This window comes from Neopelma chrysocephalum, unplaced genomic scaffold (assembly GCF_003984885.1).
Source record: "Neopelma chrysocephalum unplaced genomic scaffold, ASM398488v2 Primary Assembly neopelma1_79, whole genome shotgun sequence".
Lineage (NCBI taxonomy): Eukaryota > Metazoa > Chordata > Aves > Passeriformes > Pipridae > Neopelma > Neopelma chrysocephalum.
In genome coordinates, this window is record NW_020897740.1 from 5,572,416 (window position 1) to 5,594,676 (window position 22,261).

Here is a 22,261-nt window from a genome sequence, read left to right on the forward strand (position 1 = left end):
TTAACAAGCCAAGTGTGACGTCCCAGCTGGCTCTGTGCAGCATCCAGTGCGTAGATTTTATTTCCCATTCCTATAGTTTGGGAGTAAGGGTCTATAGTTGTGCAATCTAATTCCCAAGTGACTCATCTTCATGCAATGAGACATAAATGGTTTCTCCTAGGGCTTGGGGAGCTGCTGAGAAACACCAGCACAGCCACTCACAGAGTCAGGATTCAGTAGGATTAAACACACGTTCTTTCGCTCAATCTTCTTAACCTACATCAGAGTTGTCTTAAACCAGATCAGCTCCCCAGCCCAATTTATGCTGTCTGCTACTGAACTACTCTAACATGTAATTGAGAGGGCAGTGAGTAGGATAAAGATGAACCTGACACCACCAAAAGAACTGTTCATATAAGCACAGCTCGTGACAGGCTTGGCAGTGATAACCTGTGTACAGTGCTGAATTCTGCTTTCAGTTAAAAACATAATGAAACTGAAGACACTCAGGTCACATTTACATGAAAATCACAGCAATCAAACTGTCCACAGTTTTGTTTCAACACACTTTGGTTACAAATGCTAACAGTTGGTTTCTGCTTTAGTTTGTGTTTGCTTCATAAAAGGCTCCAGCTTTCATGGCTGCTCAGGACCAGCTTTGAGCAAATATCTGAAGATTTTTACCCCATTAACCCACTCAGCATATAAAACTACAGACCAGGAGATAGGCTCCTGCACTACAAACCCTTCCTAAAGCATTTAGGAACTTAAGCTTCTGCAAATGGTTCTTCAAAATCGTAAATAAATAAACAAATATGGAAACAAAAAGACTGTGCACAGCATTTACTGGTAACTTGAGGATTCCACTTCACAAAGTTCCTCTCTTAACGTGGCTCTGGCAACGCTGCTGGAGTATTGCACAAAACAACTTACTTTTGGCACGTCAATTGCCACCTCCCTCATGGCACTGGGCCTGACATCATTCATCCCCTGCAGGAAGTCATTGAAAGCAATCATCACTGACCCAGCCACCTCGGTGTCTAACAGGTTAGGGCTCTTCCCCAGCGCTCTCCGCAAGGCGTGCAAACCTATTAAAACAAAAAAAACCCATGGAAATATGTAGACTTCCTCTTGGTTCTCACAAACAAAGTGCACCACACACAAACACAGAGCAGCACTGGAAAGGAAATGATGTCCAAAGGAATGTCTCAGCGCCAGGTCTGAACTGCGTCAGAGAACATGAGAGACACTTCTGATGGGAGAGCACGAAAAAGGGGATTTAACTACCATAGACAGAATATAAACTAAATCTGTTCCAAAAGACAGGATGAAACAGCCTTGTTCCCGTGTTCCCGGAGATGAGGATAGCAGGGGAAAAACTCCAAATATCCATACATTGATCTGAACACATTTCTAAACCACAGAGGAAGAGGGACAACAGATATTCAAGGCAACATTAAATCAGCATAAGTAAGACATCTGCAACCTTGTCCATTTCTCTATTGTCAGGACTGTATTTTCCAAGCTGCTCTTAAAAGCAAACTGATGAGGTTTCTCTAACCCTCACTGGGACCCTATTTTGCCACCTGGTAAGATGCCAGACACCTATATTTTTCTTGACATGCAACAAATATTCCCTGCAACACCCAACAACTCTTAATTCCCTTCAGTGATCATACTTTTCAAATCAGGCATAGCTTTTACCTTTTCCTTTGTTTGGCCAAATACCTATATACACACAATACCAAATACACACAATACCTATAAATCTTCATACTAATTCCTAGTTTCCCCCTATAAATCAATCCACCAAAGGCCACACAAGTCCCACCCACTCACACATCAATATATCAGTACTCCTTGGGCAGGACCAGGTTGTACCATTTGCAGCTCCCAGGCATTCCCTGGAGAGCCCCTGTTGTGTAAGATGCCCAGAAGCATCGTGGTTTTCCCACTGTACAATTATCCCTTTTGAGGTCTAATATAATTCAGAGTTCTATTGCTTCTGTTTCCAATCCTGTTCTGTGAACTGAAGCTGTCAAATATCTCATTTTAGATATTATTAGTTGATGAGCATAATTTTATATGCAGGTATACACACATCAGATATTACATATCTGTTGCCATGTGTTCCCAAACAAATGAGGCAGTTCATACCCCACCAGTTCACCTGGCATGACCATAAAAAGACAAACATTTGTTAAGTCTCTTCTATATTTAACCAAACAAAACATCAATTAGTGCTACATGAAAGGACAATAAAAGGGATTAAGCCGTTTCTGAAAATAGACATGGTTTTAACTTTCAGCAGATTGTTGTCTTTTTTTTTTTTTCCCTACAGAGGCACTGGTAGAAGCAGACTTGCAAAGTTTCTGACAATGACAGGAATTCTGCATTTCCTACAATATATACAACGTGTGAAGAGATATAATATGTCCCCTGTGAAGCAGTACAGCTGGTGTCTCTCCATAAACTGCCAATTACAGCAGAGTCTGAGCACCTGCATCCAATACCCAGGCTCTTAATACAATAACACAAAGAAAAAAAGTTTGTAATTCAGGTTTCCCCTTGCACAGAACATCCAAAACTAATAAGATACATAAATAAAAACATTCCAGGAGGCCAAGGAGAAAAATGAAAATCTGGTCACCAGAGGACAAGTATAAAATATAACTGACTCATTTTAACAACCCAGACAATTTTCATGGTATTCCTCGCCCCCTTCTTCCTTCCTCTAAGGAGTTCATTTTAAGCAAACAAAAACTTCAGTGAGACAACAGAGATTCACCCCTCAGATTTAAAAATTACATCCAGGCAAATAAACTCGACATCTTACTCCAGTGTCATTGCAGCCAACACTTTGCAGGGTGGGAGCAGGTATTTGGGTTCGGTCTTACGTTTTCCTTTTGGTGAAGTCAATTCACATGGCACTCTCACTTTAAAAAAATGCAAGAATAACTAACACAGCATGAAACTAAGGCATAGAGAAAGCAAGTAACTGATAAAGATCTCTGCTCATTTCTATACCTATCAGCTCCACCAAGTACCACTTTAGCCCAGTGCTCATTTGATGCATTTTAATTGTGTCATGGTTATCTTTTTTGGTTATCTGGCATGTGTAAGTCTTAAAACCAAACAAGCTTATTTTAAAAACTGAGAGAGCACAGCAGACAAAAAAGCCCGAGGAGAATACTGCTCTTGAGGTTTGTTACTGCCCGTGCTACGAGTGAAATTTCAGTCCTCAGCAGTGGGTTTGAAAGGCAACAGCCTTGATCCAGAACAGGAATAAAGAGGTCACAGCTTTCCAAACAAAGCTGGAATTCATTTCAGCATGTGCGCGCACACGCCACTGCACAGGTCAGCATTTAATTGAAACAATGTTTTACATTAAAACAATAATAAAAAACAGATTGAAAAAGAAAGCATGATTCTTCCTGTTTCCTCCTGTTATCATAATCATTCTTTCCTGCACTTCAGATTGACCTCTAACCAGAGGGGAGGGGGGGAGTCTCAGTAACAGGAGAAGGATACAGCCAGTGGTTTGCCGGAGGCAGAAAAACACATCCTTGTCTGGAGACACTGAGAGATGTATTTAACGTAAGGAACTGCAGGGTAGGATGCAAACCACACTGCCAGAAGCAAGGCAGAGGCAAAAAAGGGGGAACACTACAGCAAACACAAGTTTATCACTACAGAAGTCATAGGGAAGATTCGAACAGTCACACCTCAGAAAACATCGAGCAGCTCAGATCATCTTCCACGTGGGAATGTTTTGGGTTGAGTACATGTCATTGCTGTTAACTGACTGAGCACAGCATTCGTTTCAGCTCTGCTTGTTCCTTTTGAGATGCTACTCTGTTTTTAAGAATTAATGAATATCAATAACTTTTAGCAGTGACTGAGGAGGCTCAGAAGTGGCCGAGTGGGTTTTCACTTTTATTCCAGTCCTGCCTGAGGACAGGAAGGACTCAGATGTACTTAGCCTGCTGTAAGGTGAGTGGGACTGTTCACACAGGCATGGGATACCCATTTCTAATCAAGGGATACATGACCAGTCCCAAGGACTGCCCTATGCAGAGCAGAAACTGAACTTGGAAGGCAGACACCAATCCTCAGTGGAGCAGTATGGAAAATCCCAGTTTAAAAAAAAAAAATAAAAAAAGAGAGAGAAAAGAAAAGAAAGCAGCATAATAGGCCATGCATGATTACAAACAATGGAAAATAAACAGCTTGTTCCAGCCCAGCAACTATGCGCTCTACCTCTCCAACTCATCCTGTCTGTCTAGAACAGAGGAAACTAAGTGGACAGAAGGGAAAAAACCAGCAGAACGCCCTGTACTGGTACAGATGATCCTTCTTTGGTACCAGCTACTCATGAGGTCAATAGCATTGTTTGCCTGTAAGATCTTCTTGCTCATAGCTTGGCTAAGTTTTGGCACATTAGATCATAATCACAAATATCTGAGCCTAAAAATAGACTCTATGACACTGCTATATTTGTCAGAGTCTGTGTATAACTACACACCACTGTAAATAATAGAAAGCATCCACTCAGAATGACCAACATATATACTTTAGGTTTCCAAAACAGAATATACACAACACTTGAAGAAATAAACCGAACCAAACCAAACTGTTAATCACGCTCATTTACTGCCCGTCAGCTGTTTCTTCCACAAACCCATCCTGCCTGGACTCACCCTACCAGAATTTCTAAGCAGCTTCAAAGATTTGTAATCTTCTTGTAAGACTGTTTACAAAAGGAAATGTTTCTTCTTTCCCTGATAATCTGGCATTTCCCTCCCAAATTCTTACAGCCAAACCCAGAAGACACGTAGCATTTCTCCATGTGACAGCTGTCAGATCCAACTCTCCTGCATTCTAAAAACTCATTCTCTCCTGCATGGCTGGCAGTGGAATGCTCAAAAGAGGAGCATGGATGGGTAAGATCTCAGCTTCCAAATGGCACTGGATGGGGCATCTTCCTCTACTGCCAGGATTTTACGTACTATACTTCAAAATTTAACAGGTTTATGCACAAAAAAAATTTCATATGAGTTAGAAACAGTTTATAAATATATTTTTAAACTTTTTTTTAAATTTAACATGTCCACAAAATTCACACCTACTTAAAAAACAAATCAGGAAGCAGAAAGCCTTGCTTTTTGCTCTCAAAACCATATTCTGCAATCTGTCTTTAGCTGCCAGACCTATATGGGAAAATCCCTGAAGAACTTTTCGTACTGTTTGCACAGGAAAGATAATGCCCTTAAATCCCTTGTAACCATAACACTGCAAATTCACCGGGCTAACCTGAGCACTAACCTACTGTAGGGATTATGTACAGGATTTATAGTCCTTCCTGAAGAGCCCAGGCATTTGCTGGAACATGTCTATGGAGCTGCCTGAAAGCTGCTGAGAGGTAGGACAGGGGAGAGGAAGGAAGGAAGGAGGAACTGTATTTTCCAAACTTCTTTCGTACAGGAAACAGTTTATTCACAGATCAGGTACACACACGTCATTTATCCTAATCCAGTGACAACAGAGGGAAATAAGGAATACCAGACTGCCTGTTCCTCATACATAAACATACCTAAGCTAAGGGGAGTCACACGTGTGTTAGAACAAAAATAAGGACCAACAGGTTACCAGAATAGTAAGGGCAGAAAGACAAGAAGCAACAGTCAGTGGCTAAAGGCCAGTCTCATTGTAATTAGGAATGTTGGCAAGTCAGGATATAACTAAAAATTAAAGTCAGGAGACCTATGAAAACTTTGCCTGAAAATATTTAAGCTGTCCCCCAACAGTAACTAATCATTCTACTTATACATGTCTACTGCTGAGTTTACTCCCACAGAACTAACACAGATATACAACTTCAGCTACATTTCAGAGTATCTTTCCTGATATTCCTTTTATCAATTAATCAAAAGAACTAAGGCTGCTTTCAGATATTGAGTTTGCCTTTACATATTCCAGAAAAATATTTTACCCGGAGCCTAAGAGGGAGTCAGAAAACATTGAATTTTTCTCCTACAGTAGCATTTCTACACAAATAGTTTGTCTGAAGTACAGTTGATGACTAAGACAGTACCTGCCCCAAATTTTTTCTGTTCTTAAGCAAAATGACATAGTGCTAAATTTTCAGAATGACATTTCACAGCCAGGGCTGCGCCAATCCACACTACCCTGGTGTCCTGCACCCCCTCACCCTTCAAACCAAACAACTTGGGGCTGACCCTCCAAGCCATTCAAACCCAGAAGTTTCTAGATGCATTGCCACACATGAATAATAGTTTCTTCCCTGCCACTCAAGCTGCAGAAGCAAGAACATGGTGACTATCTGCCAAGAAGGTTAATTTAAAATATTAGTAACAGTTATTGATCAACTCTCCTGAAAATATTCCTTATTTCCTGCCTATATAAATATCAGCAGACAGAATGGGATGTGCTCTAAACAGATATTTAAGTACTCAACCCACAACTGTGTGTATGAAGTCAGCAACCCCACCATCCAATTAACTGCAAGCCACTGTTGGATAAACACACACTTAAAATTAGTTATGATGAAAACCAAAAGTTCACATGCCCCAACTGCAGTAAAGTGCAACGTCCCTCGTGCAAAACCAAAAATCAAGTACCATTACAAAACAAGCAAAAACTAAACCAAAACAAAAACAACAAAAAAGGCCAAATATTTTATATAAGAAAAAGTAGCTACAAAAACCAACATAATGTGAACCAGCATCTCTTCCAAGAGGCAGCATCCAGATGTAGCAACTTCTGCACAAAAGTCATCACATCATTCTGAGCCTCTGTTGCCCTTTTTGCAGAAATCTCTCCATTTCATAAGGACACTTTTTTTGGTATTGACCATCTGACTATATGTGTTATTAATATTCCCAAAACTCCCACGTTTCTTACATGACCTTTTCATGAAAAGGCAAGTGGCCTTTCCCACCTCATTTTGAGTGTCCCATGGGAACCATGTCAGTGAGGGAATGCAATAGCAGATTGCTTGCAGCAGCACAGCTTCAATCTTTATCAGAGCTACAAATAAGGAAATAAAATAATTACAGTGTGTTTTCCCTTTCAAATCTGTAACTGAAATCACTTAATTTCAAAACAAACCACCCTGCAAAACAAACAATCCCATTGCCTCGGTCATCCACTGCTTTTGTCAAAATCTACACTCTGAAGTATGTCAGCCCACATTCCTACATTTAGGATCGTAATCCAAGGAAAACATCTACATTTGCGGTATGCTCCCAGCAGAACTCAGGTCCAAATCGTGTTGGGAAAGGTTCAGACTGAATTTTTACAGCTTAAAGAAAGGAGAGATATTCTTGATGCCCTAACACTGGGCTGTTTCATCCAGACTGTGACTGAGCTGAAATGAAGAGCCCGATTTGAGACACGAGGCTGAGAAGCCACATCTTGAAGGCAGCATTTGTGTAACTGAAAGCCCTGTCAGAGGCTGGTCCTCGGGGTGCACAGAGACCCACTGTTAATCACAGCAGCCCACACGGTTCATGTTTCCTGCAGGTGGCCAGGCTACCAAATCTGCAGAAGCTTGGGGGGAAAAAAAACCCCCGCATACATCTAACAAAGAGACATTCCTGGTTTTCAGGGGAATTTACTTCCCCATCCATTACAGGGAAAAAAACAAAAAAACCCCTAAGAGACAGTCCTTCAGTTGACCAATTTTTTTTAATTCTTATTTTTAATGCAAGTGGATTTCAGAAGCTTTTTTTTTAAGGTTGTAAAAGATACAGCAGGAAGTTTCTCAGCTCCAAAAAAAGCCAAGTACAATATCCTCATATATAAATTACACCTTTACAAATCTAATATCTACATAAAATCAATATACAGAGCTGTGGATTAAACAGCATAAAGACTCTCCATCCTAGCTGTGTGATTCATCAGGACACAGGGGTAATTAAAGGGGCAAATGAATAATATGGACAATAACTTCTGCAAACAACAGGACTCAGAATTATGAACATAAGACAACAGACCACATCATGTGCCTGTGCAAGCAGCTTCACAGACTGAGCAGAGTAATGCTGATTCACACCTGTCAGAGATACAACTCAATTCCTTGTTTCTTTAAGATTTTTTGTAACAAACCATAAACCATTCTAATCCTAAACCTAAGCAGGGTGACACCTTTAACTGTATCACATTCATGCAACTTAAAAAAAACCTTTGACACACAACAAAGCAATGAGTGCTTCTTTCACAGAAGTCTCTGTGGTTGCAACGCAGCATCCTCACTGGAAGCAAATCCCTGTTATTCCAAGAGAGAGCAGTATTTAAACAAAGCCATTTGTTCTTCCTCTCCTCATGATGCTATCTTATCACAGTCCAAGTGTTTTATATCAGCGCACTGAAATTATGTGTAATGAACAAGGATGTTCAAGATAAATCCTAAGAGTTACAAAGCAAATACTTCCTTTCTCTGTAAACAATATGACTGAACCCACTTCTTGAAGAAATCAAGCTATATTTATATTCACCCTCTTGAAATGCTACAGGCAGCCATAGAAGGATAAGTTTATAATAAATTGCTATATTTGGAAACCTTTGTTGCTAAGCATCTTCTAACATTCAGTACAGTTTATACCATTCATGTCCCTGCTACATAATTAACATTTCATATGTTTTTTGTTTTTTTTTTTTTTTTTAAAGTGCAGTGCTTATCTTTGCTGATAAATTAAAAACATTATATTTTTTAGGGAATTAATAAGAGACCACACGGTAAAGTAAATAAATGAGAAGCAACAGGTTCTCAAGGGCACCAAGCACAACAATTAAGGTTGAGATAGATGCACAGAGTTGATGTCTGTCACCTCCTTGTCAACTCTTACAACAAATACTGCAAGTTTCATACCCAGTGTTTTTCCTAAGAAATCACAAAGTTTTGTGGTTTCATTTTGTGAGAGGCTGGAACTGTACCTTTAGCAGAGGAAAAGAAGGTATTGGAAGAAAAATCCAGTAATATTTTATATACTCAGCAGATCAAGTAAAAACACTCTTAACTGATCACTACAAGCATCTCTATGTAAAGGTGTCATGGGTTTTGGTCATAATATCCTGTTTGGAAAAGTCCAGAGCACAGGTTTTCCAGGTTTCTTGTCCACCTTTCCTCCCTGCCCATTCCAGCACACACCGCACCATAATTCTGTACACACTTATATACATGGGGGTCAAGAAACTTTGAGGGCAAGCTGAACATTACAGCCTCCACAAACTTCCTAAAAACTTCCATGAATGTGCACAGAGTTGCTGAACAGAACAGAAAAGTTTCCTGTCTGACCCCAGAAGTACCACTAACCAAATCTTGCACTGGAGAACAAACGACTTCTGCCAAGAAAAGAGTTGGAATATGTTTAATTCTACAATAGCTATTTACTTTTCATTAACATATGATCTTCAGAATTATATAGAAGACAAACTTCAAAGCTTTTGTAATGGAGCAAATTAGGAAACCTAGAGACGCAAAAGGTTTGTCTGTCATAGCCCTACAAATACTACCTTTACCATCTTACAATAATTACTACACCCTTGGTTTATATAAGCAGTATATACACAATACATGTGTTAAAAAAACAGAGTTGAAGTAGAAAGATAAGGAATGATGAGTCCTCTGGAAATGATCTAAACTTCGTACTGAGAATGTAAACATCTTTAGCTTGTAAACTTTCAGGCTTTCCAGCCACATATGAAATACCTAAAGATATAGAAGGGGTAAGGAAGACTTGAAAGTCTCCCACAGACCACAAGAGCAACACAATCAGCAAGCAACAGTAATCTCATACCAAAAATTAAACATGTATTTCTGGGTTCTGAAATCCTTTTTCTAAGGACTCTAAGTTCTGAAATCCTTTTTCTGTACATACACACTCATCAAGTCTGAAAGTGGCACAAGTAACCTTAAAATTTGTTCAAGAACTCTTACCAGCATTTTGGTAAGACCAACTCAATTGTATGTTTGTACCCTGTTTTATGCTGTAACATATATGAAATACTATGTTCAATTCTAAGCCCTACTTTACCAAAAGGTTATTGACAAACTGGAGGCAGTTCAGAGAAAATCAACATAATTTCTCGGAAGGCAGGAAGCACTTATTTATGAGGAAAGATTAAAAGAGCTAAATATTTATAGTTTGGCTCAGTAATGAATGAGGAGGTAGGGGACATGAGAACAGCCCAGAGATATCTGAAGGGTGTAAACACTAAGGAGGGAGAGCAAACGTGTTATACAAGGATGTAAATAGAAATAATGGGATAAAACTAAACAAGGAAAACTTAGGCTGAATATCAGAGAGCATTCTTGGACAGCAAGCAAGCTTGGCCTACAGCACAGCTTCTCAAGTGAAGCAACAGAAGCCCTTTGCTTGAACAACACACCAGACTAGACAAAACACTGGAAAATGTGCCATATGGAATAATCTTGCTCTGCTGAGGAGAAATAGCATGTTATAAAACATAGTGAAAACTTCAGTGAAAAGCTCTAATATTTTACAAGGTGTTGAAAATTTAACATGAAATATAGATACCAAGAGCTTAATCAGAAAAAAAGAATCTAAGAAAACTCCTTAAAAACGAGCAACTTGCACTGAGTTTATGCAACACTTTGACAGAATTTGCGACTCTTTGCAAAGGAAAAATTCACGTGGGCTGCAAAGACTGAAACGGCGCTGGACTGCATTTTCCCCAGCAGAGGTCACTCCAAGTTAAGAAACGACAAGGATATTTAACAGCATGGATTCCAGCTTCAGGAAAGAAGATCAACAGAAAGGAGACATCCTTCTTCCCTCATTCCCAGCACTGCCTTTGGATGCAAAGCTCCCAGATAACAGCATGTCCTGGCAGATGCCAACACGTTACAACACATGTAATGTTCAATCTGCACAACATTCAAAATTGATTTTCTAAAAGGGCCTCATGAAGTGGGTAAATAGAATCTATTTGCAGCTGGATTATGAAGTGTCCAGAATCCATGTGCACATGCACAACTAAAGCCTAGGCTGGGTCATGTTTGGAATTGAAACCAAAACACTTTTCACTGAAAACTTCAGATTACATTAGTTAAGTGTTTACTGTGTGAGTCCTGTGACACAGGCAGACTGACAGGCTTCCAAAAACACAGGGGAAGGAAAATAAAAACTGAGTTTATCTTTTTTTAAAACAAATATATACAAACAGGAAAAAAATAATGTTTTCTAACTTCAAACAGAGCTTAAAACACAACTGAAGTCAATAGAAGACCACTATAAAATGAGTAGTCTGTGTCTCTACAGACTTTTTTCTTCTTGATCCATAGAAGAGTCCACAAATTCATATTTGAGAACCATCCCTTAAAATTTCCAGAAGCTGGCAAGTAAAAACCTTACTGTTCCAGGTGCCATCACCCCATTAAAACTTCTGCCATCTTCATAGTTAATTCCAATGCAAGAATTATCCATGCTCTGTGTCACTGCCACAAGCAGCTGTCCCAGTGCCAAAGGAAAGAGAAGTACCCAGCACATGCAGCAAACTTATGTGTGAACCATAAGGGAGAAAATATGCATAAGCAGAGCTGGAGAGTCATATTTTTGACTAGGCTGTTTTAAAAGGCTGCTCATGGGCAGATTTAAGGTCTAACACTTAAACCACATAGACACTAGAATTGCTAGAACTAGCAAAATGTAAGAACTGATAGAGAGTACTTTTCATATTTCATCCAAAGGAAACAGAGGTGAACTCATGGTGAAGTATTTTCTGGAACATACTGAACTCTGGCTGCATAATTCTCCAGGGCTATGCCTGTTCCAGAGGCCAAGGGACACTTTCCAGCCCCCCAGCTCAGCATTCTCCACCTCTCCCAGCTCCACTACATAACAGTCCCCCTGCCACAAGGTCCTCATCTGCAGGAAAATGAAATACAAGGCACAAAACAGGGAAGGGAGACACAGTAAACACCACTGAGGGCCACAGTCTCCACATCCTGGGGACAAGGACCCGCAGGACAAGCTGTGTAGCCTGGCATTTTTGTCTGGAAGAGATAGGCTCTAGAGTAGATAAACTCTTAGGGATGTCAGTGAACTCCCTAAACCATTGGCTTACCGAGAGACAGGGAGCTATGTAATATGCTAGAAATAGCACAGGGGATTCCCCAGGGTTACTCATCTTAACATTAGATTTTAAAAGCTACTAATACTCAAAGAATTTTTCTGATGTGCCCAGGAGCAGACTGGTGCTCCTCATATTCCACACTTGGCTGCATTTTCGACACAAAAATTAAGAAAACATCGTCTCAAAAGCTATTGGTACAGATTTTTTACATTTTTTTTTTTTAATAAAGAGACTAACTGTAAAGTAAGATCCTAAATAAGATAAACAAAGCCTTACCTGCCTCCTTGCACAAGGCTGCTAAGTCTGCACCCACATAACCATGTGCATTATCAGCCAGCTGCACCAACTCCGCCTCTGTGAGCGAATGGGGAACCTTCCTGAGAAGCTTCTGGAGTATGTCCAGGCGGTCCTGGGCATTGGGAATTCCGATTTCTATCTCTTTGTCGAAACGCCCAGGTCTGCGCAGAGCTGCATCCAGAGCATGGGGGCGATTGGTGGCCCCAAGCACCAAGAGCTGCCCTTCACTGCCTTCCTGAAGGCATCAAACAACGCAAAATGTTATTTTTAAAATACAATTTAATTAAGTCACTGAACGCCATGCAGCTTATAAACATACTTCTTGCTTACTCTTCCAACTACTATACACACTGGAATCCTGATGCTAGCTCTCAAACCTTTTAGATTATAAAGCCCATCAATTATCCCATCCAGCCCATCCCTAATTGCAATTTAGGAATACTATAGGCTGCATGAACAGACAGATAATACAACAGAAACTACTCCAAGATACTCTCATCCCAGTGTCTCCCACCTGAATCCCCAAGAACCTGCTTTCCCATATCAAGAAAGCAAGAACCACGTAAAGAAAAAGAAGTGTTTAAGCTAAAATGTAGCATTGGCACAAGAACAGAATGGCATCAGCAGACCTTGAACAAACAAGGTTGGGAAACAGAGCAGTTAAGGTATCAAAACCAGCAGAGACAGGAGGTTATAAAGCCTTCTGTAGGTTCAGTACGAAAAGCAAGGTCAAAAATCCTAACCAATTTCTTCAAGCTCTGCTTTTGCCCATGTAGAACAAGGCAAGAGCAGCTAGGAGGTCTCTTGCAGTGTCATTCTCTTTTTGTGAATGAAGCACTTTTTCCAGGAAGACTATCCATCAGCCTTTGCCATCAGAAAACACGTTCTTCTGCCTGTGACCAGCTCCAGACTGGGCAACTCAAATGCTCATGCAGGAAAATAATTAGAAACTTGCAGATTACATAAACAGCAGCAAATTATTTTCATACTCTGGACAGGTTTCTTTCATCTTTCCTGCTAATAATCATAAAATAATTGATGAGAGATTGGCAAACTTCATGGGCTTAATCCATAACATACTCTATTACGTTTACTGCTCCTTTAGCAGGCTTTTGTTTATGTCCTAAATATTATTATGGTAATCTTGAAATAGCTGCTATTGCCTTTAATCATGCAGCCTACCTATGACCAGAAGCATTTTGATAACTTTGATTTCAGAGCAATTAATAATACCTGGCTTAGATCAGTGATGGGCTATTACTGAAATTTCAGTTTGATCTCCAAAAGTACGAGAGGGGGAGAAGGCAAAGGAGAGGCAGTGAATGGAAGAAACTCACTTGTTTTTAATCTCAGTTATCAGGAGACGTTCCCCTCCTACATCTTCTGCTTAGCACCCAAAAAAGCATTACATTACTATATAAAGTCTCAACTAAGCCTGTTTTCTTTCCCCCCAAATGACACATCTAAAATTGGCTCCGCTGTAGAAGCAAAATCGTTTTGTTCAGCGAGTGCACATACACATTAATTGTCTCAATACAGTCGACTTACTGAGCCAATGCCATCCATTAACGTCAGCAATGAAGCAACAACTCTCTTTTCCACTTCATTCTGAGCCCCTTCTCTCTTTGGACAGAGTGCATCCAGCTCATCTATAAATATAATTGAGGGGCGACTGGGGGGAAAACAAAAAAGGAAAAAAACGTTAAGGTGCTCGGGAAGATTTAAAACACCAAGGCAGAGAAGTGCAAAGCTGTTCATGGAAAAAGTGCAGTTCCTAGAAAAACTAACAACTATCCAATTCCTTTAGGCAGCTACAAGTTTCAACCTTGAATAAAGAGAAAACTAAAACGACTAATACGTTAGAGAACTAATACCTTCAGTATGCAACAGCCTTTTGCTCATGTATTAGGAACACCCATCACCTGGAAGCCTAAAACCTGCCTTAACCAGGTCTAATAAATTTGGGCAGAACGCCTCCCTACTCCAGAGGCATGCTATATCCAGTACCAACACTCAGACTCACTTCCATGCCTCAGCACAGGGCTATGTTAGTCTCCAAAGATAAAACCAGACAGAAAAACTTGGATCCAGGTGAAACTCTGGCTCCTGCTTCCACCTGTTGAAACAAGGGTACAGTACACTGACAACACAGAGTGAGCGATTTGGCACTGTCTGTAACAGCCCCTTGAAAAGGGCAGCGTCCAAAAGGATTTATTTAATAGGCAGACTAGAATTTCACTGCCTTCCTTCTAGCTAAGCTCTGTATAAACAAATTTATTTCCTTTTAGAAACCACTGCAGGAAAAAGTTACAAACTCAAAGATTCCTGCAAATGTTTTTCTTCTAAGAACATTAAGGCTGGAACAGATACTGCAAATAAAATCACCCAGAAGAACGTACCACAGAGAGGCTTCAGCGAAGATCTGACGTAACCTCGATTCAGACTCCCCATAAAACCTATAATAATTAAAATATTTTAATAAAAAATCATTTTTTTAGTCTTTTCGAAAGTCAATTGGGGGGAGGGGGGAAATCACTGCTGAGGCATTCCAGAAAGGCCACAGCACACACTTTCAGAGTCCCAAAGTAAATGTAGATCTACAACAAACTGTATTTCCACAAGGACAAGAAATTAAGGCCAAGATAGAACCATCTAGTAACTACAAAAAAGATTAAAGGGAAACTTTTTTTTCTGTGTTAGAAACCATTTTATCTACACTTTTAAAGAACAATAAACAGTTAGTGCCCTGGAGACAGTAATCTGTGCAGTGGCATCTTAACTGCAAATATGGTTTAACAAGTTACTCTTCTTGTTGCAGAACTAACCCACGCACAATTGCAGATGCAGTTCCAGTCCCCTCTTTAATTTAGTCCGGGCCTTACACAAATTTCTTAGCCAAGTCCAATAAACCTCTTTAAATACAAAAAGAAACAAAAGCCCTGCTTGAGAAAACCCCTTCTTGCTTGTTTTTGACTCCTTTGGGCAGACAGCCCATAGCCAATACCACATCTATCCCCGCTGGAGAGATGCCAGGACAGATTTTGGGCTGATATATTTATAGAATTAATGAAAATAAAATGGGTGGACTTACTTGCTTATTATTTCAGGCCCATTAATAACAGTAACGTGAGCGCCAACCTCATTTGCGATGGCTTTGGCAATCAGAGTCTTCCCGGTACCTGGAGGGCCATATAACAGCACTCCTCGAGGAGGAGGGATTCCTTTGGACAAGCACATGCACACAAACAGAGAAAAAGAAGTTACTTGTGAGAAATGCCAGACTAAACCTGTACTTGCACGTTTCACCATCCCAGTTATTACCAATAAATCTGACCTCAGCATTAACTTCTTTAACAGACGTGTCATCGTGATAAAACGACACGTCTGCTAAAGGCTTTCAGTGAATAGATCACTCTTATGTGGGACATACATCCACGGTTTTTATTTTTAAAGTCTAAAAGATTCTGTTCAAAAAACAACTCCTTAAATAATTGCATTTTTCAGTTTCCCTATGTGTGTTGTGGTTTTTTCTAAGACATTATTGGACTGAGTACCTAACATCCATGAATAGACTTTAAGTTATTAATGATTCTTACAGTGTCATTACATCAAACTTCCAACATCAGAAAACCACTTCTCTTTAACACTTGAAAAGAATTTCAGAAATACTCTGAGGCTTCATTCAAGAATACTTGCAAGAAGATGAAAAACACACATCAAAAGGGTGAATTTGTCTATTTAATGGCAAATGTTAAGAGCCTAAAAGAAATATTCAGGCACAGCACATAAGGTACTGCTGAGTGCAGTTAGAGCTGGACAGAAAATACAGGTAACTGCACAAAGGTACTATTATGATCCCAGGTAAAGAGCCAAAGCACCAAAACAAGTTCCAGACCAGCAAAGCCAAATTAAATGGGCACAAAGCCAAAATCAGAAGGTGAAAAATTAGAAAGCAAAAAGCAGAGACAAGTGTTTGACAAAGGATTGCCCTTGGCAAAAAAGACATTGGTGAAACACAACCAAAGAAACATCAGGTGGGGACTGGGAATCAGACAGGGAATGATGCCACAAGTCTGAATCTTAGAAACTAATACACTTGAAAAGAAAAAAATTATCTGCCAGCTGACAGAGGATGGAAGTAAAAGTGTCTTCAGCAGCAGGTTCCCTCAGAGCAGTCCAATTAAAGCATGAGCTGCTCCCTCCTGTGGCGTTTCTGGCACGGGCAAGAAACGGAACTGTGGAACCACAGGCTCACCTCATTGCCAGGCTCGCTCCCCGCGAGCAGACAAGGACTCACAACGTTTGGATGGTTACTAAAGGTTTGTAACTGCTGAGGAAACATCATCATCTAGCACGTAATTAGTAGGGAATCTGCTCAAGCACTTTTGGGACCGGGTATGAAGAATGCTGACACTGAAGCCAACTTTGTGCTAACACAAAACCACGTGGTGATGCTGAGGCTGGACCAAATTAAGCTGGGGCACACACAGATGAAGATGCCTCAGACCACCCCACTGACACCTGGGGATCACGGCCGAGAAAGAGCCACCTGTGTGTTATGGAAACTGTCCCAGCTGGAATCACCTCCTCCAGAGTGTGTGTGTGGGAAGAGGTAAAGGCAGAGAAATAAAAAGCCTCAAAGACATGATATTAAAGCAATGTTTATAGGTAAGAGCCCTATCTCACAGCGATGCACACCTAGACAAGGTACATATCCATTTGTGATAAATACACAGTACAGTTTTAGCTTTGTCACAAAAATCCTCTGAGTTCATATATATGTTAGATATAACTTTATATATGGCAACTGTAATCATATTCATTTTTCCACCCTGCAATTCACACAGGAAGGACTCAAACTCCTCATACACTGAAGAGTTGGAGTAAACAGCCTCAAAGACTTCCTGAAAATTTTGCAGGAAGCCTACAACCAGGGATAAAAACAGCAGAAGAACTAATCTGACTTTTTCTCCATTTAAAAACTATCAATAACTGACTCTACCAAAATTAATTAAAATCTTATGACAACTCAAACAATTGCACCTTTCAAACACCCAAGCAAAGAAGTCTTTCCTATTTGCCAAAAATTCCGGTTATGCATGCCTGAATTTTTGTACAGACACACATTTCTTCCCTGCTCACCTATTTTTCACACAAACTCATTGTAACATCTTCACAGTACCCATACAGTATAATTATAGAGCAGCTTGACATTGTTTGGACACACAACTATACCAGGTCAGTGTTACATAAAAGTCAGTGCATACTCCTGGGATAATTTGTGGTGGTTTTGGTTTTTTGGGGTTTGTTTTGGTTTTGGTTTTTGTGTTGTTTTGTTTTTTTTTTTAAAAAGTCAAAGAAGAAAACTGGTATCAAATGAAGAAAACCAACTCTTTAGGCATCATACCGTAACTCTTGAACAGCTCAGGTTGCTTCAAGGGCAGTTCAACTGTTTCTCTAATAGTTCTGAGCTGGTTGCTCAAACCTCCTATCATGTCATAGGTGACTCGGGACTCACAATCGCCATCTTCTGCTACACTGGTCCTGGGTTCTATAAAATTGATCCTAGTTCTTGAAGAAATGAAATAAAAAGAGTCTGTATTGCTAATTGCTCCAGTTTTGCCCGTTATTGGGAGTCCCTCACTGCTGCTTTTCCCAGGCAGCTCCAAATCCTCGGCAAGGTCTGCACCATCTCCTTTGCTGTAGGTTTTCTCTCCCTGACCAGAGTCTGGACCACTGGCTGTCACAGAACTGGGTGTAACTGGTGAGCCTGGATCCATTGGTTTGCTTGGTGTGCTCAAAGATGCAACCCCTGGACTATCACCAATGTCCATCCTGCCGAGCTGTAGGGACAAATCTAAGGCACTTGTCTCCAAATCAGATCTCTCAGGGTCTGGGTCACTGGGAATGGCGCTGCCCTGGGCACTCAGCTCTGCACCATTGGTTCCTTTCACTCTCATCACCACAATGTTGCACAGTTTGCCATAGAAAGTGAAAGCCAAGAGGTTTCCTGGTAGAACTATTTTCCCATCTATGAGAAGATTAAAGAAGAAAAAAGACAAAGAAGGTGACATTTCAATCCACTTTGGCAGCAGTAACACTCAGACATTCTTGCATCAGAATAATTCTTTATCATTCATTTAGAGAATGCTGTTAATTAACATAACAAAGGTAGTAACATAATTTCAAGGTAATTTCAGGTACTTTGAATGATCCCTTTGTACACAAGCAGACCATACTGGATAAACATTTGCCAGCATCATATGTAATCACTCATACTAAACTCATCATTAATTTGAGTCTTTTAAATTTCATACAATATTAATTCCAATAATCTCCCTTTGTAAGAAGTAAAAGTTTTGTATTTGCTGTGCACCTCATAATATTTTGTTTAACCCACTTTCTTTGAGAGTATTGGCCTAAAAAAAGCCAGGTTTTAGCCTGTGCATTGACAGAGAGATGAGAAAATGTGATCTGAATACACCCTACAGGCACAAAAAAAAAAAAAGGAAAAGCATAAACAAGATTTCCAGCCAAACTCATAAATTTGGAATGCAGTTCATGTTTCCTGCTTCTTCGTGTAGCAATAATGTTATTAATTCCTAGACTAGAAGATTCCCTTTGAGTAGAACAATTTGTAGTGAGGAACACTACCTTGAATAGCTTACCTCTCTTTTTTTGCCTTACTTACGTTTATCCACCACCCAATGAAGAGTAATTTTACTTATTTACCACCAACATAAAAAAGAGATTCAGAGACTGGGATTTCAGGTTAATGCTGGTACTTTATCCTGGTTTTAGTGTATCATACTGCACTTGTCTTCACAGTGCAAGTAAACTCTGAAGTGCATCACAATATCAGCCAGAAGGCCATCAGTGCTGAACACTCCTAACTTGAACCAGACAAAAATATAATGGACAGAAGGAATAGAGCCACAACTAATGCAAATTACACATTTACAACATGGCAAAATTATTTAGCCCAAATGAAGTGTGAACAAAATAACGTCCCCTATTTTGCTACAAGCCCTTGATTAAGAACATAAGAGGAAAATATTGGCTCTTCTAACCAAGACTTGATGACCTACTACGAAAATTGAACAGGCAAAAGAGAAGCAGCAAAACTCATACCAAGGTTTCTCAGCAGACACACAGACATTTCCTCGGCATTAACGGTAGCATCTTTGTCCCTGTGGTAGGAAAGAAAAAAATACTTTTCCAAGGAATAACTACTTCAAAACCAAACCAGAGACCACAGCACTAAAGCACCAGGATGATGAATATCACCTCTTTTACAGTATATGACTTAACCCCACAAACAGAAAAGATGGATGAGCAGTCTTCAAATAACAACATCTTAACTCTGAAAATATTACACACACAGCAACAAAAGAAGTGTAGCTATTTCATCTGGGGCTAGGTTTTTGGGTTTGGGTGTGTTTTTTTCCAAAGAAAATGCTGTAATTAACAAAATGCTAAATTAGATTTATTGTTTCTTAGGATCACAAATATGCAATGCAGGCTTCTCACCTCACCAGGCAGAACAGCCATTGCTACATTTACTGAACTGAAAAAAATTCAGATAAGGCCTGCAAACACACATGCAAATCTTTTAAAACAGTGCCTTGAGCACCTGCAAAACTGTGCACATGCCTCAAGCACTGCACATCCACTACCAAAACAGTACAAGTTTTCCCCACAAAACATTTTCTAGTCTTTTATTTAATTAAGTGACTAAACAGATAAGATTCACTACATCCACTTCGCAGAAGAAAGTCCACAGCTTTTCTAAGCATTTACACCTCGGCCTTCAAAGGCACCACACCAAGAGGAAAACGGCAGCAGCACCAAAGGCGTTTAAAGGGGACACAGATGCTGCAAATCAAGGCTTGATCAACGGGGGGAGCCCTAAACCTGCAGATAAAACCCCGTTACTCAATTCAACTGCTCGACAAAGGAACTTGGGGGAAAGAGCTGTATTAAGCTAATTTAAAGGAGAGCCCTTAAAATATCATGGCCTTTCCTGATGAGTAAAGTACATACTCAATGTTGTTGCTGGGGCCTGAAGTTGGGGATGGATTTTTTAACTGGAAGAAAAAGCTGAATTATGCATGCAAGCAGTACCCAGAGGTGTTGATTTGCAGAGAATAAACTTCACCTGCAAAACACCTAGAAACCCAGGGAGTACTCAAATAATGGAACTTCAGTTCATTCTTTAAATAATTTATATTCTTACACCGTGTTTTGCAGTAAATTACCAGGCTTAAAACAGACCAATTACAATTTTCATGTTTTCTCTCCTAATTTTAGAAAAGCAGTAATTTATGAGACTTAAAAATCTGAAGGTACATCTGTAAAACAATCCTCAGAGCCTGACTCTTGATTCACTGAGTGGGAAAACTCTGGCTATGGAACAGTTTCCTAAAAGAAAAATAAATCACAGTAATCATAAATATTTCAAAAGCTACATGCAATTCCTCTGACCTCATTCTTAGCTTGTATTTCTGTAAAAGTCACAACTTCAAAAAAAGAATGCATTGCATATTAACATAGAGAAATAGAAATATATTAGTTTTAATTATGTAATTTATCATGGGGTTGGGTTTTTTTAACAAAATGTGTGTTTTCAACCACCTCTGTAACCAAATATCCATATTTGAAGACAGAGGTCTGACAGGAAAGTGATGTTAATTTATAAAAATATAAGTGCTGGGACACTTTCAAAAGCAACTGTAGAATAACTTTAGGAAATAACTATAATCACATTCTGCATCAACCCAAATGTTGACTCTGTGAAGTGTTAGAATGATAAGTATAGGAAATCATTCAGCAAATCAATAAACTGCTGATTTCTCAGAGCATTCATGATTTTAAGACAACTGCGATTTGTACCTTTCATTCCCTTTTTTGGATCAATTTCAAAAACATACCTCAGAGTTTCCAATCCTAAAAAAAACCAAACAGTAAATAAAAGCAGAGCACAAAACCATCATATATAAAGTTGAAGTTTTGAAGGGAAGTGGTTAAAAAAAAAAAAAAATCACTCTCTTCAACAAGGCTATAACAAGTTCCATACCTCAACTTTACATCGACTTCCTCTGCCTGGATGACTGCACCAGTCACAGGCTGCACAGTGACACCATCACCTGGATTTACTTTCAGGTTCTTCTGTGTGGTTTCATTCAGCCCGATTTTCCCACCTGGAAAGCCTGCAGTGGGCCACGCAGTACAGACCTAGGAAGAGTTTCCAAAGCAAGTCAGTTGAGATTTCCCCCCCATCCCCTATTTCCAGTCAAGCTAACCAACACTTTATTACGAAAATACGGGCTGAGGGGAAGAAGGATTAGGTTAAAACCTGGTGCCACAGAGCAAAATACAAGTAGCATTGAGCTCTTAAGACACGATTCAAGACACTCCAAGAAGGAAGCGGTTGTATTTTGAAAAAAAAAACCAGCAGCATGGACTTTTCCCAGCATTGAGAATGAAGATGTAAATATCATACAGAAAACATGGAGGAGCATGTTCACCATCTTTCTCAATGCATGTTCCGTGTTGGTGCCACTGAATACAAAAGGAAAGCGCTGAAAAGCACAGCAAAAGCCCTTATGTGGGCAAGAAAGGGTCTCACCTCCTGTCGCCCATCAGCTGAGGTGAGCAGGGCCGGCCGCCCTATGCAGAGCTCCGCAGACTTCATGCTGCTCAGCGACAGCTGCGCCAGGGTTCTGCGCAGCATTTTCGGGACTTTGTCGTCTCCTGATGTTTTTAGGGGGAAAAAATAGTCGTTTTTTCTCCCCGCTAAATCCACCGTTTCCCGCCCTCCCCAATCAGTACAACAACTCCCCGCCTCAGCCCTCACGGTGCCCCC

The 22,261-nt window shown here is 40.0% G+C and overlaps 1 protein-coding gene across 1 annotated transcript in view; it reads right to left on the reverse strand.

Moving 5' to 3' along the window:
• SPATA5 (spermatogenesis associated 5) overlaps positions 1-22,261 on the reverse strand; it is a 167,958-nt gene that overhangs the window by 145,179 nt on the left and 518 nt on the right. The window contains exons 2-10 of the mRNA XM_027689951.1: positions 22,025-22,149; positions 21,473-21,630; positions 19,528-19,586; positions 17,804-18,427; positions 15,488-15,617; positions 14,796-14,852; positions 13,945-14,068; positions 12,376-12,631; positions 913-1,067 (exon numbers count right to left, since the gene is read on the reverse strand). Coding sequence (XP_027545752.1) covers positions 913-1,067; positions 12,376-12,631; positions 13,945-14,068; positions 14,796-14,852; positions 15,488-15,617; positions 17,804-18,427; positions 19,528-19,586; positions 21,473-21,630; positions 22,025-22,149 — 1,688 coding nt within the window. The remainder of the gene's footprint in view (positions 1-912; positions 1,068-12,375; positions 12,632-13,944; positions 14,069-14,795; positions 14,853-15,487; positions 15,618-17,803; positions 18,428-19,527; positions 19,587-21,472; positions 21,631-22,024; positions 22,150-22,261) is intronic.